This window comes from Erinaceus europaeus, chromosome 18, assembly GCF_950295315.1.
Source record: "Erinaceus europaeus chromosome 18, mEriEur2.1, whole genome shotgun sequence".
Classification (NCBI taxonomy): domain Eukaryota; kingdom Metazoa; phylum Chordata; class Mammalia; order Eulipotyphla; family Erinaceidae; genus Erinaceus; species Erinaceus europaeus.
The window spans coordinates 70,447,650-70,475,279 of NC_080179.1; the positions used below are offsets into that span (position 1 = coordinate 70,447,650).

At 40.8% G+C, this 27,630-nt stretch overlaps 1 protein-coding gene across 2 annotated transcripts; it reads left to right on the forward strand.

The window, feature by feature from the left end:
- Nucleotides 1-350: 350 nt before the first annotated feature.
- TNFAIP6 (TNF alpha induced protein 6) lies at nucleotides 351-27,502 on the forward strand. 2 transcript variants are annotated; one of them, XM_060178133.1, is made up of 6 exons: nucleotides 357-529; nucleotides 7,691-7,828; nucleotides 11,584-11,745; nucleotides 19,933-20,161; nucleotides 22,503-22,543; nucleotides 26,874-27,502. In XM_060178133.1, the coding sequence occupies exons 1-6, from the start codon at nucleotides 436-438 to the stop codon at nucleotides 27,041-27,043; spliced, it is 834 nt and encodes a 277-aa protein (XP_060034116.1). In that variant the 5' UTR covers nucleotides 357-435; the 3' UTR covers nucleotides 27,044-27,502. The 2 variants fall into 2 exon arrangements, with proteins under 2 accessions (XP_060034117.1, XP_060034116.1); XM_060178134.1 differs by lacking the exon at nucleotides 7,691-7,828 and having other exon boundaries at nucleotides 351-529.
- The last annotated feature ends 128 nt before the right edge of the window (nucleotides 27,503-27,630 follow it).

The window sequence follows — 27,630 nt, forward strand, 5'->3', positions numbered from 1 at the left end:
AACTTATTGTAACTAAGACATTCAGAGCTGCTCTTCAAACTCCCACAGAAGATTTATGTGTTTATTTTAATCACTGCTGAATCTACACTGAGCTACACAAACTTCTTAACAGAAAAGTGTTGGTGACAGATAAAAGAAATGATAACCTCTTCTGAGTAAGTGAGTCTTAAAAGGTCTATAGGCTGGGCTGGGTTTGCCAATGCAAATGAGTCAGAGACTGCCCCAGACACTGTGTTAATTGTGTAACTGGACTACGGAGAATGCCATTGGAGAGTTTTTGCTGACCTCATATGTGGGGGTAAAAAAAAAAAAAAAAAAAACACAGAACATTTAAAAGATGTGGAAACCAGATGTTTCAGTCACATTTCAACCACTGCCCTGAGAATCCATATGAGCAGCCCCTAAGAGTGGCTGTTCCTTCTCTACAGCTGGGAAATGATCCTCTTAGTTTACTTATTTCTCCTGCTGTGGGAAGAGGCTCGCGGATGGGGAGTCAAGGATGGAATTTTTCACAACTCTATATGGCTGGGTAAGAAACTTCACTCAGGAGCTTTGGGTGGGGACGCTCACTTCTTTAATGTTCTGGAGATGTGAATCAGAATGGTAACTCTCTATGGTCTGCTCGGGGCTGATGTTCTCTTAAAAAATGCTTAGGGAGGCACTGGGAGGCATGTGATTTTTTTTTTTTTACCAAAAGTGTTTAGCATTTTTTGCAACTTAAAAAAAAAGCTACTTATCAATCTTTCATCAACAGAGAAATAGATGTTAAGATTCATACTGAATAGAATGTAATGACATATTTTAAATTTTTCAAAGCACATGTGTCTGGTGAAATATTTCACGTGGAGAGTGTCCTCCTCTGCCACAGACATCACTCAGGTTCAAGCCCCAGTTCACACACTGAAGGAAGCTTGGGTGCTATAATCTCTGCTTCCCACCCACCCCCCACACCGTGTGTGTGTGTGTGTGTGTGTGTGTGTGTGTCTGTGTGTGTGTGTGTGTGTGTGTGTGTGTGTGTGTGTGTGTGTGTGTGTGCGTGTGTGTGCCTTAAATTTTTTTTTCTTTTTTCTTTTTTGGTTAAAGCACATGTGTGGTGCAGGGAAGGATAGTTGTACAGCAAAGCAGTAACACCAATATGCCCTTTTGTTTTGATTTCAATACATTTGCAATCGGTTTTAGCACCTAAAAGGTAAATTAAAACATACAATAATTTTATAATTACTGCTTCATGTACTCTGGCCTTGCTTTTCCCAAACATCTACTGACTAGGTCAACAGAGCCAGTTTGTAATGAAAAAGACTGATTTTGAAATATTTGTTCTTACCATTTGAGTCTGTGTGTTGAAGCAAACCACATAAATGCTTGTCTTACCCTTTCATTAGACTAGGAAAGATTCTTTCGTTGTTCTGTTCTGTTGAATGTAAAGAGTCTTAGGCCTGGCTATGAATATAAACAACAGACTGAAAAAGACCAAAAAGGGAAAATTCACATTACCTTTAAATTCTAACCAATGCTTTTATTCTCATGATTAAAAAAAAAAATTAGTGTTGCTTTATTTGACAGTGAAGATAAGTCTGAATTGCTCAAGGGGAAAACTGACGAATTACTCTAGGAAATAAGAGAGAGCAAAATTAACCTACATGCCGCTAAGCAGCACACAGCTTGTAGGCTATTTTCCCTTTCAGTGAATTTCTTTCTGGTCATAACTGCAGCCATGTGGGTTTCATTAAACAGCTTGATTTGCAATGCATAGCTCTGCCCATTCTTTTTGCAGCCTGAGCTAGTGAACTAGTTTAAAGATGAACAGTCTAACCCATTTGGCCAAGATAGGCTCTGGGGGTTAGAAGAGGGATGAACGAGTCTCTTTGTTCATTTTCACTGCCGACCACCAAACTTGGGAAACACACACATGTGTGTCAGAAACTAGGAAATGAAAACGAGTGAGAATTAAATCTATCCACATACACTTTGAGATAAGGTTCGACTCAGCTGATCAAGTTGCTTTATGCTGTGGCTTCTCCTGGGGAGGCAGAGAACAAAGATGTAAGCCCTCGAACAGTAGAAATTCTGTCCCGGGAGGAGAGAAGAGCCAATGTTTGTTAATAATATGCTACCACTCTGAAGCTCAGGGTAAATACAAACTGCTTCAATCTGGAAGATTAGTGACCAGTCAACCTAGTACACATGATTTACAGTTGCTTAGGTGGGTAGAGTATTAGAAGCCGTCTAGAGAGGAAAAAATATTGTATTAGAAAGCAGAAGTCTGCGAGAAAATATCAAGAACAAGGCACTGCAAAATCTCCAACCAGTTCCACACTGGTATAATGAGAAAGTAAGGAATCTCTAATGTGTATTTTCAACTCTGGTGTGTTCTCATCCCTTATAACTTTTTTTTTTAAAAAAAGGAGACACTTTAGTACAGGAGACATTAACTAGCTTACATGAGTTATGGACATCAAAACTACAGGGCAAGGGAGATAACATAGTGGTTATGCACAAGATCCATACTGAGATTCTGAGATCTCAGGTTCAATTCCCTAGTGCTCTAGCTGAAAAGAGAGAGAGAATTAAAACTGCACAAATAAGCAGGTCTTTTCAGTTATTACACAAAATCTGGAAGAAAAAAAGAAAAGGCAGCATTACCATGCAGGATCCAGAAGCTGTGCTTATATGCTTTGAATGATTTGTTTATTTTTTAGTTTTTTTGTGGTTTTTTATTTTTTTAATATTTGTTTATTTATTTATTCCCTTTTCTTGCCCTTTTTTTTAATTATTGTAGCTATTGTTGTCATTGTTGTTGGATAGGATAGAGAGAAATGGAGAGAGGGAGAGAGAGATAGACACCTGCAGACCTGCTTCACTGAAGCAACTCCCCCTCCCTTCTCAATTTATCTCTGTCTCTATCCAGTAGTAAATAAAAGATTAAAAAAATAAAAAGAAAAGAAGGCAGGAGGGATTGACTTACTATCCCCATTTGCTGGATGAGGAAATTGAGGCTTGAGCAGTAACTTATACCAGGGCATACAACACAGCCTATGATGGAAGCAGGAGTAGAAACCAGAGGAAATATAATGCTGTCACTACCTGCTAAAAGAAAAAAAAAGAAAGAAAGAAAGGAAAGAGAAGGGACAGGAAGGGAAGGGAAGGGAGGGAAGGGAAGGGAAGGGAAGGGAAGGAAATTTTCAAAAAGAGAGAAAAATCTGGTTGACCAGTCAGGTGATGTCCTACATTACCAACTGAGTATACACACTACCACAGGGAGGCTGAGAGTATGGATCAACCTGTCAATGCCCATGTTCATCGGGGAAGCAATTAGTTAATTTCGTTGTGCAGGCACTGAACACCCAGCAATAACTCTGGGTAGCAATAAAAAAAAATCAGTAAAAAGAAATATATATATACTGCTCGAATAGATTTTCAGGTTTAATTAATTTACTAGAAAAAAATTTTATTCTGAAGGGTAAAACTAAAAATCTGGGCTCATTGTACAAAGGATCATTTCAAATTTCAGTTTCAAATTATCAGTTGAGGAATAATTTAAAATAAATGTCTGACTGGAGAAGAGGAAGAATAAAAGGGAGACTGTTCCCTGAGTTCAAGGTCTATGGACTTGGGATTGAAAAACTGACGTCTTAGTGGTGAATGTGTTATGGCAGCACTTAATCTGAAGAGAGGGGAGATAATACACCTAACACCAGATCTTGTAAACCAAGAGTATGCCAGTAAAAGAAAATCAGCTTCTTAAAATTACAATGTACTGTGGTGCGAAGCGCAAGGACTGGCATAAGGATCCCGGTTCCAGCCCCCGGATCCCCACCTGCAGGGGAGTCACTTCACAGGTGGTGAAGCAGGTCTGCAGGTGTCTGTCTTTCCCCCTGTATGTCTCCCCTCTCCATTTCTCTCTGTCCTATCCAACAACGACAACATCAACAACAACAACTACAACAATAAAAAAAACCAAGGACAACAAAAAAGGGAAAATGAATAAAAAATATTTTTAAAAAATTACAGCGTACACACACTAATAGTTCTTAGCTTATATAAGGCAAGATTACAGTATATTTAGAGCATTTTCAGAAACAATACTAATGCTATTTAATAAATTTATTGCACATATATGTCTGCTGTCTAAGTTACTATGTTTTTACTAGACAAGTTCAGGTACAAAAACTTTATGAAAAAAATAAGGGAGGTCAGGCTGTAGCACAGGAGGTTAAGCGCACATGGCTCAAAACTGGAGGACCGGTGTAAGGATCCCGGTTCGAGCCCTGGCTCCCCACCTGCAGGGGAGGGGGCCGCTTCACAAGCGGTGAAGCAGGTCTACAGATGTCCATCTTTCTCTCCTCATCTGTCTTTCCCTCCTTTCTCCATTTCTCTCTATCCTATCTGTAACAACAGCATCAATAACAATAATAATAATACCCAAAACAATGATAAAAACAAGGGCAACAAAAAAGGAAAATAAATAAATAAAATACTTTTTTAAAAAAAAGAGAAAAGAGAAAGGCATAAGTTACTGGTTTTTTTTTTCTTCTTTTTTTTTTAATCTCCCTGTTATGTTTTTTTTTTTTTTCCCTGCAAACATCATGCTTTGATTTTTGGAATAAAGGATCAAGGAAATCTCTATTTGGAAGCTTTGACAGACAAAATAATCGCTATAATTTTTAATAGAGATCTCATTGTTTATGTTCTCAGGAAATAGATACAGTTTTAATTAGATTTTGTTCCTCTTTAGGTTTAAATAATTAAAAAACATCTCTACTAAAATATTTAAGTTAAACATGCCTCTCTTCCTTACTCAAAAGTTGTGCTCCTTTACTTTAAAATAAAGATATTTATATTTCTTTATAACCTAGTGTGTGGTGTGAAACTATACACTGTAATCTTAGTCTTGTAAACAACCATTAATCACAAACAAAAGAATTTTTTTATATTTATTTATTTTCCTTTTTGTTGCCCTTTTTTTTTTATTGTTGTTGTAGATATTATTGTTGTTGTTATTGATGTCGTCGTTGTTGGATAGGACAGAGAGAAATGGCGAGCAGAGGGGAAGACAGAGAGGGGGAGAGAAAGACACCTGCAGATCTGCTTCACCACCTGTGGAGCGACTCCCCTGCAGGTGGGGAGCCGGGGGCTCGAACCCGGTTACTTACGCCGGTCCTTATGCTCTGAGCCACATGCGCTTAACCTGCTGTGCTACCACCAGACTCCCAAGAATTTTTTTTAAAGAGAGATATTTACCTTGTCCACTAGTGTCTAAATTGTTTGAGATTAGGACTTGACCCATTGCACCTGTCAAAGGACATCACAATATAATCTCAAAATAATTAAATTGGAGACCAGTTAAAATAAAGTTCAGGAAGCTTCGCCACACGAGGGGCAATTGGGTAGTATATGATTTTCAAAGAGAAAAATGACTTTAACACTGTGTTTTCTGACTTGTAAATATCAGATTGACCTAGGTCCTCACTGTGTAAGTGGTGGGGTGTACAATTCGCAAGAGCAGTATTTCCTGGTGTCCGTGTCCGTGTGTGTGTGTGTGTGTGTGTGTGTGTGTGTGTGTGTGTGTGTGCTGGGAGGAATAAAAGGAAAGTACTAAGCTAAATTTCTAAATGACCTGTGCCAGAATCAACTTCAGCTTAAGGAGGAGAACAAGGGGAGTCAGGTGGTAGCACAGTGGGTTAAGCGCAGGTGGCGCAAAGCACAAGGACCGGCATAAGGATCCTGGTTCGAGCCCCTGTCTCCCCACCTGTAGGGGACTCACTTCACAGGCGGTGAAGCAGGTCTGCAGGTGTCTGTCTTTCTCTCCCCCTCTCTGTCTTCCCCTCCTCTCTCCATTTCTCTCTGTCCTATCCAACAACAACGACATCAATAACAACAACAACAATAAAACAAGGGCAACAAAAGGGAATAAATAAATTAAATTTAAAAAAAAAAAAAGGAGGAGAACAAGGAAGGAATCCTTCAAATGCTGGATTCCTTATCTGGCTCCATGCCAAAGAATATGGGTTCTCGTGGTCCAGGAGGTGGCTCAGTGGGTAAAGCATTGGATGCTCAACCGTGAGGTCCCGAGTTCAATCCCCGGCAGCACATGTACCAGAGCCATATCTGGTTCTTTCTCTCCTCCTATCTCTCTCATGAATAAATAAATAAATAAATAAAATATTTTTAAAAATATATATATGGGTTCTCCTTTGAAATGGTGTCTGATCACACAGGCACAAAAACACCATCACCTAAGGGCCTATGTAAAGCTACTTAAGCTAAGGTTACAAGAATTTCCCTGGGGATCTCTTCTCTTTGCTTCTATAGCAAAATACACCCCAAACTCAAAGCAACCCATTTAAACAGCAACCTAATGAAATACAAGTCACTTATGACTTTACCTAAATAATGTTAGGAACAGCATGTGAATGGGAAAAAGACAAAACAGAGTTGGGAAGACAGTATAGTAAGTAGTTCAGCCAAAAGACTTTCATGCCTAAGGCTCTTAGATCCCAGGCTCTATCCCAGGCACCACCATAATAAGCCCCAGTTGAGCAGTATTCTGGTGTCTCTCTCTCTGTGTGTCTCTCTGTCTCTCTCTCTCTCTCTCTCTCTGTATATCTCTCACTAAAAATAAATTGTTAAAAATTTTAAGACAAGGGAGTCGGGCTGTAGCGCAGCGGGTTAAGCGCAGGTGGCGCAAAGCACAAGGACCGGCATAAGGATCCCGGTTCGAACCCCGGCTCCCCACCTGCAGGGGAGTCGCTTCCCAGGCGGTGAAGCAGGTCTGCAGGTGTCTGTCTTTCTCTCCCCCTCTCTGTCTTCCCCTCCTCTCTCCATTTCTCTCTGTCCTATCCAACAACGACAACAATAATAACTATAACAATAAAAAACAACAAGGGCAACAAAAGAGAATAAATAAAATATTTAAAAAAAAAATTTAAGACAAAACAGACAAAAAAACTAGGGAGTTAATCATTAGACGGCCCCAGCTTCCTCTTTGTTATACTTGTGTCTATTCTTTTTCTTGAGGCAATAATTGTTTGCTTTGGATCCCTTCAGGTTTTTCCTCAGTTTCTGATTTGTTTACTAAATTCTCAATTATATTGCATTAGTCATCTCCCTCAAATGGATTTTTTGGCTTATTTTATTCCATCGTTGTGAGCACACATAATGGAGTGATTTTTCTTGGTTTCTTTTGCCTTTCCCTACCCCCCACCCCCCACTATCACTGCATTATCTTTTCAAGGTTTTATAACTTAAAACAAAAAATGTTTTTTTCCTCTGGTCTCCAGGGCTTCATTACTCCAGGCTAACTCTTTCAGATAGAAAGAGGGAAACAGAAGGGGAAATAGAGGAAGGGAGGGAGCGATCCGAGTCACTGCAGTGGGGACGGGGCTCGAACCTGGTGGTGCAGTTAGAACTCCATTTATCACCTTTGAATAGTAGAGGGTCACAGTGTTTCTTTCAGGCTGTCGGTTAAGAAACAGAATCTAACCTCCAATTTCTATGCGCCCCCCCAAACCCTTAAAGTCATCCTTCCACTTTTTACAAATTTGGCTGACGGGTGCAAACCAAGCCACCCACAACAGTTTACCCACGAAACCCATTAGCGGATGCCATCTTCCAGCCAAGGCCACAAAATGTCGCCTGTTGCATAAGAATGGATACGAGAGCGCAGTGACCACTTTTTGTGCATTCGCAGAAAGAGCTGCAGGCGTGTACCACAGAGAAGCACGGGCTGGCAAATATAAGCTCACCTACATGGAGGCCAAGGTGGTGTGTCAGTTCGAGGGCGGCCGGCTAGCCACCTACAAGCAGCTAGAGGCAGCCAGAAAAATAGGTAACTAAATTGACAATGGTTTATTATTGTTATTATTATTATTTTATCATGGGGATAGCAGTCCATCTGGCCTATCAGCTTTACTAGGTCTTCCTTCTTTTATTTTTTGTTTAGCTTTATATTACAGAATTACGTCTCGACAGAGTCTAAGTCTAGATCTTCCCTCTCTAAGTCTTTCCTGATAGTTCTCTAAGACTCAATAACATCTCTCCCCATTGGCTTCTCCTATCCCCTTTGCCTAGAGCTGGTGGGAATTTATTGGGGATCATGTTGTGGGTTAATAAAAATCAAAGTCAAAAGAAAATAAAGGCATTTTATTGTCATTGCCACTCATTTTTAGTCCTGTATCTCTCTTGACTTCTGAATGTGGGTTTTCTCAGTTGGAATGATGTTACTAGGTTGATTTTACACGGAAATTGTAAAATTGGTAGAAGAAATAAAGAAAAATATTGAGAAATATGCTGGGGAGGCAGCATAATGGTTATGTAAATAACTGTCATGCCAGAGGACCCAGTGGTGGTTGTATTGTTATATAGAAAACTGGGAAATGTTATGCATGTACAAACTATTGTATTTACCGTCCAGTGTAAAACATTAATTCCCCAATAAAAATAAATAAGTAAATAACTGTCACGCCTGAGCGACTTAGCCTCCAAGGTTTCCTGGATGACTGCTTTGTCTCTACCACAGAGCTCTGTGTGTGACGCAGCAGCTTGAATGACAGATACAAACACTGGGCTTGGTGCCTGCACCATGAATCCACCGCTCCTGGAGGCCATTTTTTTTCCCCAGAACTTTCACTAGTTATGTAGGCTCTACCAAAGCCAGTACTGATCAGCCTTATCAAACATAAAAACAGCTTCTAAAGATAAACAAGGAAATCAGGGCGGAGGCTTTATTTGAAATGTATGAGTGCTTCTTTCAAAACTCTGAAAATATCAGTAACAGCTTATTTAACCCTGATGGAGACATGAATCAAATTATCATTTGAACTTTTCAGTTTTTAAGATAGTTTAATTTTATTCAGGGGGGGGAAGGAAGGAAGAGGAGAGAGAAAGAAAAAAAAAGGAAAGAGGGAGTTTGGTGGTAGCGCAGAGGGTTAAGTGCATGTGGTGCAAAGCACAAGCACTGGCCTAAGGATCCTAGTTCGAGTCCCCGGCTCCCCACCTGCAGGGGAGTCACTTCACAGGTTGTGAAGCAGGTCTGCAGGTGTCTATCTTTCTCTCCCCATCTCTGTCTTCTCCCTTCTCACCATTTCTGTTTGTCCTATCTAACAATGACGACAACAATAATAACTACAAGGGCAATGAAAGGGAAAATAAATTTAAAAATTAAAAAGAAAGAAAGGAAGGAAGGAAGAGAGAGAGAGAGAAAGAAAGAAAGAAAGAAAGAAAGAAAGAAAGAAAGAAAGAAAGAAAGGAGAGAAAGATCAGAGCACTGCTCAGCTCTGGCTTATGCTGGTACTGGGGATCGAACCTGGGATCTCAGATTTATTTTCATTTATTTTATGTGTGATAGAAAGTATCACATGAAACAGAGAGGTGAAGAGAAAACAGAGTGTCACTATTGTACATGTAGTGCCGGGAGTTGAACCAGGAGCCTCAGACATATGGGTCCAATAATCTGCCAGTAGAATTACTTCCTCAGTTGCTCAAGTTGTTTCTTTTTTTTTTTTTAATTGATAGTAATTTCAAAAATTATCTCACAGTACCCTTTCTGAAAATGTCAATCATGAAAAGAAGCCAGCTCTGAACTTGGATTGTTTTCATGTCCGTGGCACTATTATTTCTAGTTCATCTGTACCCTACTTTTTTTTCAAGTAAGATATCACTTAAGGGGGGTCTGAGAGATGGTACAATGGATAAAGCATTAGACTCTCAAGCACAAGGTCCTGAGTTCAATCCCCGGCACCACATGTACCAGAGTGATGGCTGGTTCTTCCTCTCTCTCTCTCTCTCTCTCTCCTCCTATCCTTCTCACTAATAAATAAATAAATCTCTTTAAAATATATATATATATATCATTTGAGGAGGCCAAGGATATGGTTCAACAGGAGTAATTCTGCCTTACCTGCATAAGGGAAAGACAGAGAGGGGGATGGAAAGACAGACACCTACAGACCTGCTTCACCGCTTGTGAAGCGACTCCCCTGCAGGTGGGGAGCCGGGGGCTCGAACCGGGATCCTTATGCCGGTCCTTGCACTTTGTACCACCTGCGCTTAGCCTGCTGCGCTACCGCCCAACTCCAGAACAAAAAATTTTTAAATATTATCCCCACACACACAAAAAAAAAAGGATATGAGAAAGGTGTCATTTTATAATAAGACTCAGATGCTTTGTTTCTATATCAAGTCTGTGTTCGGATTTTTTTATTGCAACCAGGATTATCACCGGGTCTCTGTGCCGGCATTATGAATCCATTACTCCTGGTGACCATTTATTCCTTCCCCCACCCCCTTTTTACTTGTGGGGACAGAAAAGAATTGAGAGGGGAAAGGGAAAGAGAAAGGGAGAGAGAAACAGACAACCTGTTTCACCACTTGTGAAGTGTCCCTCCTGCATCTGGGGAGTGGGGATTGGAACCTGGGTCCTTGTGCATGGTTATGCATGCACTCAACTTGTTGTGCCACTGCCCACCCCACTATTTTTTTTTTTTTACCAGAGCACTGCCCAGTTCTGGCTAATGGTGGTGTGGGGGATTGAACATGGTACCTTGGAGCCTCAGGCATGAGTCTGTTTGCATAACCATTATGCGATCTCCCCTCCCACTTTTTATTTTATTATTTATTTATTTATTTTCCACATAACAACTCAGCCCCCTCTAAGTCCTCTGACGTGTTCCAAGACCTAAACATCGCCCCCATCCCACCCACCCCAGAGTCCTTTACTTTGGTGCAATACACCAAACCCAGGCCAAGTTCTGCTTTGTGTTTTCTTATTTTTCAATGTTTTTTATTATTATTCGTTATTTAGTAATCGACAAGATTGTAGGATAAGAGGGGTACAATTCATGCAGTTCCCACCACCAGCATGCCATATTCCATCCTTTCCACTGAAAGTTTTCCTATTCTTTATCCCTCTGGGAGTATGGACCAAAGATCACTAAGGGGTACAGAAGGTCAGAGGTCTGGCTTCTGTAGTTGCTTCTCCACTGGACATGGGTGCTGGCAAGTTCATCCATACCCCCGAGCCTGCCTCTACATTTCCATAGTGAGATAGGGCTCTGGGAAGGTGGGGTTCCAGGACACATTGGTAGGGTCATCTGCCCAGGAAAGGCAGACTGACTTTTTAAATTTTATTTATTTATTTATTTATTTATTTTTAATATTTATTTATTCATTCATTCATTCCCTTTTTGTTGCCCTTGTTGTTTTATTGTTGTAGTTATTATTATTGTTGTTATTGATGTCATTGTTGTTGGATAGAACAGAGAGAAATGGAGAGAGGAGGGGAAGACAGAGAGGGGGAGAGAAAGACAGACACCTGTAGACCAGCTTCACCACCTGTGAAGCGACTCCCCTGCAGGTGGGGAGCGGGGGGGGGGGGGGGGCTCAAACCAGGATCCTTAGGCCGGTCCTTGCACTTTGCAGCACGTGCGTTTAACCCACTGCGCTACCACCCAACCCCCTTTAAATTTTATTTTATGTAATGTAGTATCTTCCTTTCTACATGAACTGTTTCTGAGCAGGTGAGAAGAGGCCTCAGGTGAGAAGTTTTACCAGCTAAGGGCATAACCCTCCCCCCTTCTCTTGTAGGATTTCATGTCTGCGCTGCTGGGTGGATGGCCAAGGGAAGAGTTGGCTACCCCATTGTGAAGCCAGGCCCTCACTGTGGATTTGGAAAAGTTGGCATCATTGACTATGGTGTCCGTCTTAATAAGAGTGAAAGATGGGATGCCTACTGCTACAACCCGCACGGTTTGTTAAAGACAACAATCGTCTACTTGGCAAAAACCAGATTTCAGAAACCTCAAAGCTGAGAAAAAGAAATGGCTTCTTTCAGAGTGAATTATTCCTGTCATGACAATAGCAGTCATTCAGAGTTATTTAGCAATAATCATTCAGCTATTCAGTCATTAAGATGGACCAGCTTCTTTTTGAGTTTTATTTTTGTCACCTAATAATGACAACAACCTTTCAAGAAGCCATTGTTACACCTATTTCAGAAATCAGAAACCTGAATATTTAAGAGCATATTTAAGAACATATATTAATCATTAGCAGGCAGGTGGAATCACTAATTGAAGTAGTCCTTAATTTTTCTGTGCCAATTAAAGGGGGGAAAGAGGGGGCTGGGAGGAGTGGGGGTGGAAGGCAACTTATAAATTCATCATAGGGTGGAGGGTGAAGTTACTTACACACGTCATGCATGTGTGTGTGAAATTACACTGATGGATGTAAGACACTGTTACATCACTAATAATTAATAATAGAATAATTTTGTCACTGCTACTTAGATGAAATAATAAAGTAATACTGCCAAATGTTAACTATTCCAAATCACCCCCTGATAGAATGAGGAAAAGGAGATAGAATAAGCAAACTCCCTAATTTCTTTTTATATATATATTTATTTATTTATTTATTCCCTTTTGTTGCCCTTGTTTTATTGTTGTGGTTATTATTGCTGTTGTTGTTGATGTCGTCATTGTTGGATAGGACAGAGAGAAATGGAGAGAGGAGGGAAAGACAGAGAGGGGGAGAGAAAGACACCTGCAGACCTGCTTCACCACCTGTGAAGCAACTCCCCTGCAGGTGGGGAGCCAGGGCTCGAACCGGGATCCTTAGCCGGCCCTTGCGCTTTGTACCATGTGTGCTTAACCCACTGCGCTACCGCCTGACTCCCCCTTTCCATAATTTCTATGCATAAATTCTTAGATTTCCAAACTAAGCAGCTGTCATGGTATAGAGCTCTTTTTTTTAATTATATATAATTAAATATACTAAACTAGCAATTATATACTGGATATATATTAATAGTCATTGTTATATAGTATTGATATTTTTATCTGTATTCTTCTTCCATGGTTGATTGTAGCTAAGAAAATTTAAAAAGAAAATTGTGTCCTTATAGTCACTAGAAAGAAATATGATTAGGACCAGTCCTTCTGTAGGGTTTGCACATCACCATTTGCAGGGAACCCGAGTTTGAGCCCCAACACCACATGTGAGGGCCATGGATGATAAAGTGGTGCTGTGTCGGTCTCCTCTCTCTTTTTTTTTTCTCTCTCTCTCCCTCTCCATTTAAGAATTCTAAATAGAGGAGTCAGGCGGGAGTACAGAGGGTCAAGCGCATGTGGCACAAAGAACAAAGACCAGTGTAAGGATCCCGGTTCCAGCCCCCGGCTCCCCACCTGCAGGAGAGTCGCTTCACAGGCGGTGAAGCAGGTCTGCAGGTGTCTGTCTTTCTCTCCCCCTCTCTGTCTTCCCCTCCTCTCTCCATTTCTCTCTGTCCTATCTAACAACAATGACATCAATAACAACAATAATAACAGCTACAACAATAAAAAACAAGGGCAACAAAATGGAATAAATGAACATTTTTTTAAAATTATAAATAGAGCAGAGTGTGATTGCATAATAGTTATACAAACAGACTCTCATGCCTGAGGCTCCAAAGTCACAGGTTCAATTCCCCCATAAGCCAGAGGTAAACAGTGCTCTAGTTAAAAAAAAAAAAAAAAAAAAAATTCTGGGGAGTTGGGCGGTAGCACAGTGGGTTAAGCACACATGGCATAAAGCGCAAGGACCAGGACCGGCATCAGGATCCCAGTTTGAGCCTCTGGCTCCCCACCTGCCGGGGAGTCACTTCACAGGCAGTGAAGCAGGTCTGCAGGTGTCTGTCTTTCTCTCCTCCTCTCTGTCCTCCCCTCCTCTCTCCATTTCTCTCTGTCCTATCCAATAACAACAACACTAATAACTGCAACAATAAAACAACAAGGGCAACAAAAGGGAATAAATAAAATAAATATATTTTTTAATTCTAAATAAAAAATTGTCTTAAGGAAAGCTACTGAGCTGTAGTATCCTGCATGTACAAAGCCCCCGGGCAGTATTTTAAAAGTTATCCTTGCGTGGTCCGGGAGGTGGCGCAGTGATAAAGCTTTGGACTCTCAAGCATGAGGTCCTGAGTTCGATCCCCAGCAGCACATGTGCCAGAGTGATGTCTGGTTCTTTCTCTCTCTTCCTATCTTTCTCATTAATAAATAAATAAAATCTTAAAAAAAAAAAGTTATCCTTGGAACTGGGCAATGATTCAAAGGTAGAGCACACGCCTTGCTTGTTTGACCCTCAGCACCACATCAAGACATAAACAGGCCACCATAAATAGGGGAGCACTGCTCTTCACTCTCATTAAAAAATTATAGAGTTGGGGGCCAAGTGGTGACGCACCTGGTTGAGTGCACATGTTACAGTGTGCAAAGACCCAGGTTCAAGCCCTTGGTCCCCACCTACAGTGGGGAAGGAAGTTTCATGAGTGGTGAAGCATGGCTGCAGGTGTCGGTCTGTCTCCCCCTGTCTCTCCTCCCCTCTCAATTTTTGTCTCTATCCAATAATAAATTAATAAAAATATTTTTTAAAAAGTCATAGTTACTTCAGGACAAAGCTAGCAAAGAGTTAGTGTCATTTTATGCATTTGTAATCATACACATCCTCAAGTGATATTCCATTTGGATCTAAAAGAAAATCTGTAGTGGTCTGAGAGGTGGCGCAGTAGATAAAGCACTGGATTCTTAAGCATGAGGTCCTGAGTTCAGTCCCCGGCAGCACATGTACCAGAGTGATGTCTGGTTCCTTCTCTCCTCCTAAGTTTCTCATTAATAAATTAATTAAATATTTAAAAAATCTGTAACAGTGATCTGGGAGGTTGCACAGTGGATAAAGCACTGAATTCTCAAAAAGTTCTAGAAAAATGATCCATACAGAGTAGAAATAGTACCTTTTACAGGCTGGTTTGAACACCAGTCCTGTAGCCTTGCTGAGAAATTGAAGAAATCTTCTTGGTGAAAAGCACTGAACTCTCAAGCATAAGGTCCTGAATTTAGTCCACTGCAGCATGTAACAGAGTGATATCTGGTTCTTTCCTTCTCTCCTCCTATCTTTCTCATAAATAAATAAATAAGTAAATAAATAAATAAACTTTTTTTAAAAAAGGTATGGGGCCAGGCGGTAGTGCACCAGGTTAAGTGCACATAGTTCAATACACAAGGATCTCAGTTCAAGCCCCCGGCTCCCCACCTACAGGGAAGTCGCTTCACAAGCGGTGACAGGTCTGCAGGTAGATACACCTCTCTGTCTTCTCCTCCTCTCTCAATTTCTCTCTGTCTTCTCCAACAACAGCAATAATAACAGCAACAACAACAATGTAAAAAGATGACCATCAGGAGCAATGGATTCATAGTGCAGGCACTGAGCCCCAGCAATAAGCCTGGAGGCAAAAAAAATAATCTATAACGCAATAGAACAGTTACAGTAAAGTGCTAGCCTACTTGTCTAGAATTTATTATGTAGTCATTTTAACCACTAGTGAACTATATTTTATGCTTCTATTCTCTGTCTTGAAATAATGTATATATCAGGTAAAAGAGAATTTTCTTTTTTCTTTTTTTTCCTCTAGGGTTATTGCTGGGCTCGGTGCCTGCACCATGAATCCACCGCTCCTGGAGGCCGTTATTTCCCCCCTTTTGTTGCCCTTGTAGTTGTAGCCTCGTTGTGGTTATTATTATTGCCATTGTTGATGTCGTTCGTTGTTGGATAGGACAGAGAGAAATGGAGAGAGGAGGGGAAGACAGAGAGGGGGAGAGAAAGACAGACACCTGCAGACCTGCTTCACCAGCTGTGAAGCGACTCCCCTGCAGGTGGGGAGCCGGGGGCTCGAACCGGGATCCTTAAGGGGGTCCCTGCGCTTTGCGCCACATGCGCTTAACCCACTACGCCACCGCCCGATCCCCCAAAGAGAATTTTCTATAAAGTTATCAGGTAATTCCACTCCTGCCCCCTCCAAAGAAAAAAAAGAAAAAAGTTATCAGCTGGTCCCAACTGAAGCAAAATACGAATAAATACTGGCAAAAAAATGAGAAATAAATGCTAGCTGTGCATTTATTACAGAACTGAACTTTCAGGTCATCATGGCAGACTTTCAGCTCATTTAGTCCTGTTGTGTACTATATTAATCCTATGTTCAATCACTGCTGATAATTAGCATATCAAAAATAATGATCCGTGTATCTTCTTATATAGTCATTATTATATAGTATTGATATTTTTAATTTTTTTATTTATTTTAGTGAGAGATACAGAGAGAGGGGAGAGAAGCCAAAGCCCAGCTCAGCTCTGGCTTATGGTGGTACTGGGGATTGAACCTGGAACCTTGGAGCCTCAGGCATAAAAGTCTCTTTGCATATATGTGTCTTCTTCTTTTTTTTTTTTTCTCCCCATCCACCCACCCACCCCAGAGTCTTTTACTTTGGTGTAATACTCCAATTCCATTTCAGGTTCGACTTGTGTTTTCTTTTCTGGTCTTGTTTTTCAACTTCAGCCTGAGAGTGAGATCATCCCATATTCATCCTTCTGTTTCTGACTTATTTCACTCAACATGATTTTTTCAAGGTCCATCCAAGATGGGCTGAAAACGGTGAAGTCACCATTTTTTACAGCTGAGTAGTATTCCATCGTGTATATAGACCACAACTGGCTCAGCCACTCATCTGTTGTTGGACACCTGGGTTGCTTCCAGGTTTTGGCTATTACAAATTGTGCCGCCAAGAACATACGTGTACACAGATCTTTTTGGATGGATGTGTTGGGTTCCTTAGGATATATCCCCAGGAGGGGAATTGCAGGGTCATAGGGTAGGTCCATTTCTAGCCTTCTGAGAGTTCTCCAGATTGTTCTTTTTTAATATTTCTATCTGTTTATTGGATAGAGACAGAAAAAATTGAATGGGAAGACAGGGAGGGAGACAGAGAGAGGGAGAGAGAGGGAGGGAAAGAGAGAGAGAGGGAGGGAGAGAGGGGGGAGAGAGAGCAAGTGCTACAGGTGTCCTCATGAAGCTTCCCCCCTGCAGGGGCTTGAACCCAGATCCTTGAGCATTGCAGCATGTACTCTCCACTGAGTGTGACACCTCCTGGGCCCTTCACTTACATTCTTTCCTTTATAATGCTCCTTCTTTTTCATCTATATTTTTACACAAGCAACTGTCTATTTATTCTCAAGCAACTTTTATTTTCAAATATGTTCTCTAATTCTTCTGTTGCTTTAAGAACTTTAGGATGACTGATCTCTATCCAATAAATAAATAAATATTTAAAAAAAATTAAAGAAAGTCTAATGTAAAGGCCCTTGCAGTATTTCATTGCCCTCTTATAAGAATACTGGTTTAGGGGATCGGGCGGTAGCGCAGCAGTTAAGCTCACATGGCGCTAAGTGCAAGGACTGGCGTAAGGGTCCCTGTTTGAGCCCCCAGTTCCCCACCTGCAGGGGGGTCACTTCACAGGTGGTGAAGCAGGTGTGCAGGTGTCTATCTTTCTTTTCCCCTCTCTATCTTCCCTTCTTCCCTCCATTTCTCTCTGTCCCATCCAACAACAATGACAACAATAATAACCATAACAATGACAAAAAAAAAAAAAAGGGGGCAACAAAAGGGGAAAAAAAATAGTCTCCAGGAGCAGTGGATTCATGGTGCAGACACCGAGCCCCACCAAAAACCCTAGAGGCAAAATAAATAAATAAATAAATGAAATTATCTTTAAAAATAGAATACTACTCTGAGAGGTTCCATGGTGTAATGGTTAAAAAAAAAAAAAAAAAAGAATACTCGTTTAATTTAAACATTATCATAAACTGTTTTTGTTTCTCACAGAGGCTGAGTAACTTATTTGCATGTATTTATTTCTTTATTGTTCATCACTAAGGCTTCACTGCTCCAGAATGATTTTTTTTTCAAAGATAGAGACAAAGAGGGATGGGGAGAGAGGGAGAGGGAGAGGGAAAGGGAGAGAGACCCACAGCACTGAAACTTCCTCTAATGTAGTAGGGGCCACCCTCAAACCTGGGTCACAACGTATCAAAGCACTAGCCTAGTGAGCTACTTTTGTCTGCCTGGTTGAATACTTTTAAAACTGTGAGAACATGACACAAGTCTTACTTTTATTCAGTTCTTAGTATACTTTCCTTATTTTTGGATTATGTGGTCTGCTGCTTATCTCGAATGTGATTCACTAGGCTAGGGGATTAGGAACCACAAAGCTAGCATTAGGAATAGGACAAATCGGGAGTCTGGCGGTAGCGCAGCAGGATAAGCGCAGGTGGCGCAAAGCATAAGGACCAGCCTAAGGATCCGGGTTCGAGCCCCGGATCCCCACCTGCAGGGACGTCCCTTCACAGGCGGTGAAGCAGGTCTGTAGGTGTCTATCTTCTCTCTCCCTCTGTCTTCCCCTCCTCTCTCCATTTCTCTCTGTCCTATCCAACAACAACAACAACAATAATAACTACAACAATAATGAAAAAAGGGCAACAAGAGGGAATAAATAAATAAATATTTTAAAAATAAAGGAGAGGCTTAGAAGAGACAGAGAGACAGCTGCACCACTTCTAAAGCTTTCCCCCTACAGGTGGGGACCAGGGGCTTCAACCTATGACCTTGTGCACTGAAATATGTTCTCTTTTTCCCCCCACTTTTTGTTGCCCTTGTTGTTGTAGCCTCGTTGTGGTTATTATTATTGCCATTGTTGATGTTGTTCGTTGTTGGATAGGACAGAGAGAAATGGAGAGAGGAGGGGAAGACAGAGAGGGGGAGAGAGAAAGACAGACACCTGCAGACCTGCTTCACCGCCTGTGAAGCGACTCCCCTGCAGGTGGGGAGCCGGGGGCTCAAACCGGGATCGTTAAGGCGGTCCCTGCGCTTTACGCCACGTGTGCTTAACCCGCTGCGCCACTGTCCGACCCCCTATATGTGCTGTTAACCGGATACACCACTGGCTGGCCCCCTCTAGTCCACTTTTTTTTTTTTTTAATTTTAACAAGTATTGACGTGATGACTTTAACTACCAGGCACTGAGATCTGGGCACAGAGCTGCTGTCATCTTCCCTTTTGATCCAAGTGCATTTAAGGACAAGGCAGAGCAAGTCTCTGCTTACTGTGCCGCTCTAAGGAGCTGAGCAGACACTGATGAAGACATAAAGGAGAACAGGAAGGCTAAAATGACAAGGAGGAAGAAAATGCGATCCGTCTAGCAAAGGTGTTACGTATTAAAACGCAACTCTGGCTGTCGCTTTAGCTCCTTTGACACAACAGTCATTTGTTGAGTTGGCACATCCAATAAGATCTGCAGATGAAGATTATTGGGGAAAAAAAAACATAGGCTGCCCTTTTTGTTTTGCATCATGAGAGGCGTAAACATCAGCAGCAAAATTTTGACGCAGGCTGAGAATATTCTTAGTGCAGCATCACCTGGGAAGCATCTTCATTATCATTCAAGTTGCGATCTGCTAGAGGGATGGAAGGTGAAAGATGGGATTTTTGGTGTGCGATTCTGAGCCATGTTTGATCGGAGACAACCTGCAGGAAAGTGGACCCCGCCCTAGAGGTTCTAGGACTGGGGGAAATCTAGGCTCTATAGTGGAAATGTGAGGTTCCTGCTGTCATAGGGTTCAAGAAGACAGTAGATAATCATTGTTATCATCACATTATTTGGTAATTGGGTTCACTTTGAAATATCCCTTTGTTAGGATTTGCTGTTATCATACCCAACATCACCATAATTTATGTCCTTTGACATTATTTGTATATAGCTGTGCCACCGGTTGCTTCTGTTCTCCCTGGCCTAGGGTATTAAGCCATTTCTTTACTGTTTTATTAAAAAAGTAACATTGTGGATAAAGCTCTGGACTCTCAAGCATGAGGTCCCAAGTTCCATCCCCGGTGGCACATGTACCAGACGGGCGTCTGGCTCTTTCTCTCTCTCCTCATATCTTTCTCATTCATAAATAAATAAATAAATCTTTAAAGTAAATAAATAAATGACAAACAGCTGTACATCACGAAATAAATATAATCTAAGGTAGGAATCATTTTTCCTAATACTATTTTTTTTTTCATCTCAGCAAAGGAATGTGGTGGTGTGTTTACGGAGTCAAAGCGAATATTTAAATCTCCAGGCTTCCCAAATGAATATGACGATAACCAAATCTGCTATTGGCACATCAGGCTCAGTTATGGCCAGCGCATTCACCTGAGTTTTTTGGAGTTTGACCTCGAAGATGACACCGCATGTCTGGCTGACTACGTTGAAATATATGACAGTTATGATGATGTCCATGGCTTCGTGGGAAGGTATGTGTTGTTTTCCTTTTATAGAAAGTTAAGGGGAGAGCATCCTTCGATAGCTCAGTTGGTAGAGCAGAGGACTGTAGACGGAGAAAGTTAAGGGGAGTTGCAGCGAAGCGCAGCAGGTTAAGCGCAGGACCGGCATAAGGAACCAGGTTCAAGCCCCGCCCCCAACCTGCAGAGGAGTCACAGGCCCTGAAGCAGGTCTGCAGGTGTCTGTCTTTCTCTCCCCATCTCTGTCTTCCCTTCCTCTCTCTATTTCTCTCTGTCCTATCCAACAACGACAACGACACCAAATAACAACAATAGGGTAGGGCTAGATAGCATAGTGGTTATGCAAAGAGACTCTCATGCCTGAGGCTCCAAAGTCCCAGGTTCAATCCCCTGCACCACCATAAGCCAGAGCTGAGCAGTGCTCTGGTAAAAAAAAAAAAAGAAAGAAAGAAAGAAAGAAAAAAAAATCAGTAGTAACTACAACAGTAAAAAACAACAAAAGAGAATAAATAAATATTTTTAAAAAGAAAGTTAAATAAACATCCAATATTTTGCTCAACATTCTTTTAATTCTCTCCCAGTTAGGTTTATAGTGTTTATTATTTATTGTGTTTTCATTCTACCAGTTTTTATTTCAGAGAGAGAGAGAGAGGTACAGAGGGAATGATAAAAAGAGAGAGACCAGGGAGTCAGGCGCAGAGGGTTAAGCGCGTGTGGCACAAAGTGCAAGGACCAGCACAAAGATCCCAGTTTGAGCCCCCGGCTCCCCACCTGCAGGAGAGTCGCTTCACAGGTGGTGAAGCAGGTCTGCAGGTGTCTGTCTTTCTCTCCTCTCCCCCTCTCTGTCTTCCCCTCCTCTCTCCATTTCTCTCTGTCCTATCCAATAACAATGAAGTCAATAACTACAACAATAAAACAAGAAGGGCAACAAAAGGGAATAAAAAAATATTTTTAAAAAGTTAAAAAGAAAACTTACAAAGAAGATTTTCTTGTAAATAGCTTTTTCCTCCTCCTGTACTACCATAAGCTTCGGAGCTGTGAAGTGATATGGTGAAAAAAGAGAGGAAGAGAGCTGAAGGAAACAAGGAGGAAAGAGTCCTGTTTATATCAGATTCCGATAAAAATCAAACCCTTTTATGTCTTGTATTCCAAAATACTTTACTCTTTTTTAAAGATTTTATTTATTTATTCATGGGAAAGATAGGAGGAGAGAGAGAAAAAACTAGATGTCATGTACTACCAGGGGTTAAACTCAGGACCTCATGCTTGAGAGTCCAGTGCTTTATCCACTGTGCCACCTCCCAGACCACCTAACATACTTTTCCAAATTGATGTCAGTCTGCTATAATATTCAACACATTAGTGCCACCACTTATAGGCCCATTCTGCTCTATCTCCAAACAAAACTCTGAAATTCATCAGAAACAATTTTCTAAATTTCTTTCCAAATAGAATAAAATACACAGGCAGTTTTGTAGGTACAATAACTAAAGATCTCACGATCTCTCTTCTTAAGAAAGTCATTAATACTGTGAGGTTATTTAAAATAAACTGTTTTGTTTTTTTATATTTATTTATTCCCTTTTGTTGCCCTTGTTGTTTTATTGTTGTAGTTATTATTGTTGTCGTCGTTGTTGGATAGGACAGAGAGAAATGGAGAGAGGAGGGGAAGACAGAGAGGGGGAGAGAAAGATAGACACCTGCAGACCTGCTTCACTGCCTGTGAAGTGACTCTCCTGCAGGTGGGGAGCCAGGGGCTCGAACCCAGATCCTTAGGCCAGTCCTTGCACTTTGCACCACCTGCACTTAACCCGCGGCGCTACCGCAAGACTGCCAACAAACTGTTTTAAGCCTTCTCCCTTACATATTCAAGTCTGAAAAGAATAAGATTTTTTCAGCCCAGGAGCTCTTGTAGTGACTACAGCACTGAATTTACCAACATGAGGTCCCAAATTTGAAATTTGGAACCACCTGTGTCAGATTACCTGCACTGATTACCACTCTCCCTCTCTGGAAGGTTAAAATATAAATCAGGACTGGGCAGGTGGCATAATGGTTGTGCAGAAGATCTACAGGCCTGAGGCTTATAGGACCCTGAGGCTCTAGGATCCGAAGTTCAATCCCTAGCACTACCATAAACCAGAACTGAGCAGTGTTCTGGAGTCTCTATCATTAAAATAAAAAATACATATATTTTTTAACTTGTTTTTTAGAAACAAAATTTAAAATTCCAAAACAACAGGAAAAATGGCCACCAGTTAGAGAAATAAAGCACTTTGTCAATAAAAGTAATTTACAAGTGTTGTTTAATATCCACTGATTTGTGTATGTTGTTTTTGAAATTGCCTTTCAGATACTGTGGAGATGAACTTCCAGAAGACATCATTAGTACAGGTAATTGCTCTAAACTGGGGGAGTCAAGGCTATGATTTGTTTTCTCATAGGATCAGTAAAGAGTCCGGACATTACTCCCATTTATTTACGTAAAGTTGAAAAACAGGGGAGTCAGGCAATAGTGCAGCGGGTTAAGCACAGGTGGCACGAAGCGCAAGGACCAGCATAAGGATCCCAGTTTGAACCCCCCTCCCCAGTCGCTTCACAGGCAGTGAAGCAGGTCTGCAGGTGTCTGTCTTTCTCTCCCCCTCTCTGTCTTCCCCTCTTCTCTCCATTTCTCTCTGTCCTATCCAACAATGACACCAATAACAACAACAACAATAAAAAAACAAGGGCAACAAAAGGGAAAATAAATAAATATTTAAAAAGTTGAAAAACATAACTACAGATAATTAATTACTTATAAGAGGGGCTGGGTTGTAAGAGGGGCTTGAGAGTCCAATGCTGTCTCTAAGTTCATGCTATAGTGTCCATGTTTGCATGTCTGAGAATCCAGTTTCAAGACCCCAGTCCCCACCTTCAGGTGAGGAGCTTCCCAGCTGGTGGAGCAGTGCTGCAGGTGTCTCTCCTTCTCCCTCCTTTATCTTTCTTTTTCTCACTCTCCATCAAAATAAAAAACAAAAAGATACAGAAATGGATAACTTGGGGAGTCGGGCTGTAGCGCAGTGGGTTAAGCACAGTTGGGGCAAAGCGCAATGACAGCATAAGGATCCCGGTTTGAGCCCCTGGCTCCCCACCTGCAGGGGAGTCACTTCACAAGCGGTGAAGCAGGTCTGCAGGTGTCTGTCTTTCTCTCCCCCTCTCTGTCTTCCCCTCCTCTCTCCATTTCTCTCAGTCCTATCCAATAACAACGACAACAATAATAACTACAAAAATAAAACAACAAGGGCAACAAAAGGGAATAAATAAATAAAATAAATATTTTTTTAAAAAGGCTAACTTGTAAGAAAGCTTCATGTCCCTTCCTTGTACTAAGTATGTATAGATCCTTACTGCTTTCAGGAAATACAACTGGGATAATCTTGGATCTGCAGACTCACAAATGCTGATGTGGCTTATGATTTTTATAAAATAGAATGCCTGAAGATTTTTTGTTGATACAGGATCAGATTTACAAAGTTGTTAAAAATGCCTGTCGGGAGTTGGGCTGTAGCGCAGCAGGTTAAGTAAGCGCACGTGGCGCAAAGCGCAGGGACCAATGTAAGGATCCCGGTTTGAGCCCCTGGCTCCCCACCTGCAGAGGAGTCGCTTCACAGGCGGTGAAGCAGGTCTGCAGGTGTCTGTCTTTCTCTCCCCCTCTCTGTCTTCCCCTCCTCTCTCCATTTCTCTCTGTCCTATCTAACAAAGGCGACATCAATAACAACAATAACTACAACAACAATGAAAAACGAGAGCAACAAAAGAGAAAATAAGTACTAAAATTTTTTTTAAGATTTATTTATTTACTTACTAATGAGGGGCTATTGGGGTGTTACTCTGATACATGCAATGCTGAAACTGAATTTAGGACCTTAAACTTGAGAGGACAAAGCCTTATCCACCTTCAATCCATTCAATTTCCCTTAGCTCCAGCTCCCCACCCCACCACCAGATGTTTTTAATAGGTGTTACATGAGAAAAGGGCTCTACAGTTAAGTAAATTGAGGAAACTTTGGGTTAAGTAATGGTAAACAGGTTTCTTTATTAGAAGTCAGAGGAGTTCAAGCTGTAACTGACTGTAGAACCAATTGTGATAACTCACTACCTTCGGACCAGCCACACTTACGGACATCTAATCTTTAACAAAGGGGCCCAGACTATTCAATGGGGAAAACAGAATCTCTTCAACAAATGGTGTTGGAAACAATGGGTTGAAACATGCAGAAGAATGAAACTGAACCACTGTATTTCACCAAATACAAAAGTAAATTCCAAGTGGATCAAGGACTTGGATGTTAGACCACAAACTATCAGATACTTAGAAGAAAATATTGGCAGAACTCTTTTCCGCATAAATGTCAAAGACACCTTCAATGAAATGAATCCAACTACAAAGAAGACTAAGGCAAATATAAACCTATGGGACTACATCAAATTAAAAAGCTTCTTCACAGCAAAAGAAACCACTACCCAAACCAAGAGATCCCCCACAGATGCCATACGTCAGACAAGAGTTTAATAACCAACATATATAAACAGCTTGCCAAACTCAACAACAAGACAACAAATAACCCCATCCAAAAATGGGGGGAGGACATGAATATTCACCACAGAAGAGTTCCAAAAGACTGAGAAAATGTTCCAAGTCTCTGATTGTCAGAGAAATGCAAATAAAGACAACAATGAGATACCACTTCACTCCTGTGAGAATGTCATACATCAGAAAAAGTAGCAGCAGCAAATGCTGGAGAGGGTGTGGGGTCAAAGGAACCCTCCTGCACTGATGGTGGGAATGTCAATTGGTCCAACCTCTGTGGAGAACAGTCTGGAGAACTCTCAGAAGGCTAGAAATGGACCTACCCAATGATCCTGCAATTCCCCTCCTGGGGATATATCCTAAGGAACCCAACACATCCATCCAAAAAGATCTGTGTGCACATATGTTCTTGGCAGCACAATTTGTAATAGCCAAAACCTGGAAGCAACCCAGGTGTCCAACAACAGATGAGTGGCTGAGCCAGTTGTGGTCTATATACACAATGGAATACTACTCAGTTGTAAAAAAAAATGGTGACTTCACCGTTTTCAGCGGATCTTGGATGGACCTTGAAAAATTCATGTTAAGTGAAATAAGTCAGAAACATAAGGATGAATATGGGATGATCTCACTCTCAGGCAGAAGTTGAAAACAAGATCAGAAAAGAAAACACAAGTCGAACCTGAAATGGAATTGACGTATCGCACCAAAGTAAAAGACTCTGGGGTGGGGGTGGGTGGGGAGAATACAGGTCCATGAAGGATGATGAAGGACATAGTGGGGGTTGTATTGTTATATGGGGAACTGGGGAATGTTATGCATGTACAAACCATTTACTTACTGTTGAATGTAAAACATTAATTCCCCCCCCCAAAAAAAAAAAACCACACACACAAAAAAGACCAACTGTATTTGGCAATATGCGACTTTGTCTCATGAAATGTAAGTAATGCCAGAAATACTCTAAAGCGACATAAATTTATCTCAATAAGCAATAATACTGCTATTGCCCCAGACAACGGTCTTCTGGCTGAGAATCTTTACCTTCTCAGATGACTTTCTTCTCTTTTATTTTTATGTTTGTAGTAGTACTTGACATTAACACAACAAAGCCATGATAAGTTACAGTGTGTCCTTAAACTCTCAACCACTCCGACTGGCTAGTCTCACTTCAGTACACTGTTTACCTATACGTTAATAGTTAATGTTTAAAGGGATCATCATTACTGGGCTGAGGAAATAGTATAATGGTTATGCAAAAAAAAAAAAAAAAAAGTTACCTACCTGAAACACCAAAGGTCTTAGTTTCAGTCCCCAGCACCATTTTAAGTCAGATCAGAGCTCTGATAAAAAAATTAAAAAAAAAAAAAAAAACTGAGGGAGTCGGTAGCACAGCAGGTTAAGCAGCTCATGGCACAAAGCGCAAGGACCGGCATAAAGATCCTGGTTCAAGCCCCCGGCTCCCCACCTGCAGGGGAGTCGCTTCACAGGTGGTAAAGCAGGTCTGCAGGTGTCTGTCTTTCTCTCCTCCTCTCTGTATCCCCCTCCTCTCTCCACTTCTGTCTGTCCAACAAGGACGACATCAGTAACAACAACAATAAAACAACGGCAACAAAAGGAAATAAATAAATATTTTTTAAAATATATGAAGTCGGGGCCGGGTGGTGACACACCTCATTGAGTGCACATATTACAAAGTGCAAGGACCCAGGTTCGAGCCCCTGATCTCCACCTTCAGGAGGAAGTTTTGTGAGTGGTGAAGTAGTGCTGCAGGTGTCTCTCTGTCTCTCACCCTCTTGATTTCTGGCTGTCTTTATCCAATAAATAAAGATAATAAAATTATATATATATATATATATATATATATATATATATATATATAGTCCCAAGGGTTGTAGAGATAGAATAATGGTTATGCAAAACAACTTTCATGCTAGAATGTCCTAGGTTCAATTCCTGGCACCACCTAAAATGCTAAATCAGTACCCTGGTCTTAATAACAGTAAAAAGAAAGCTCTTGGCAGTGGTAACACAGACTCTTTTGAGAATCCAACTATGGTTTCTAGGAATCCTCTTCATTAAATTCTCACATTCTTCTGAGCCCGAATGGTCAATCAAATTGAGAGTAACATCTTTGCTCTTTACATTCCCCAGGAAATGTTATGACCTTGAAGTTTTTGAGTGACGCTTCTGTGACAGCAGGAGGCTTCCTGATCAAATACGTGGCAGTGGACCCTCTAGATAATCCCAGTCATGGAAAAAATGCAACTGCTACTTCTACTGGAAATAAAGACATTTTAGCTGGAAGATTTAGCCATATATAAAACAAACAGGATTTTCATTGTCAATATTTGTTCCTTCTGGAAACCTTTTTTCTTCAATTTTGTAATAATAATATTAATATTAACATCTATTTATTATTTTTAATGTGAAAGAAACACTTGATAGTCTAGGGGAAAATTGGAAAATACAGACACATTTCAAAAGAATTAAGCTCTCTCATAACTCAACTACATATAAATAACAAGTGTTAACACTGATTTTTTTTTTTTTTGTCTTCCTCCAACACCGATATTTTCCTGTTCTTTTATGATTTGTGGTTCATGCATAGTATATCCTGATGTTTTGTATTTGCAAATTTGGAGTCCTATGTATAGGGTTTTTTTTTTCTTCTTCTATGTACAGTTTTATGCCTTCTTTTTTACATTAAAGTGTGTGGCTTAATCATTTTTTCATATCACTGAATATTTACAAAACATGATTTTGGAAGATTGTATAAAGTATACTTGGGTATGATTGTTTTTATTTAAGCATGTCTCCACTGTGAATATTTTGTAGTGTTTTCATAAATAATACTGCAAAAAAAATTTTTTTAAAAAATAATAATACTGCAGTAAATATCCTTGAACAA

What these genes read in the sequence shown, in the direction of transcription:
- TNFAIP6 (XM_060178133.1), top strand. Translation starts at nt 436, where the DNA reads ATGATCCTCTTAGTTTACTTATTTCTCCTGCTGTGGGAAGAGGCTCGC. An exon ending in CTACTGCTACAACCCGCACG is followed by an intron (nt 11,746 to 19,932) that starts GTTTGTTAAAGA and finishes TTTTCATCTCAG; the next exon opens with CAAAGGAATGTGGTGGTGTG. An exon ending in AGAAGACATCATTAGTACAG is followed by an intron (nt 22,544 to 26,873) that starts GTAATTGCTCTA and finishes TACATTCCCCAG; the next exon opens with GAAATGTTATGACCTTGAAG.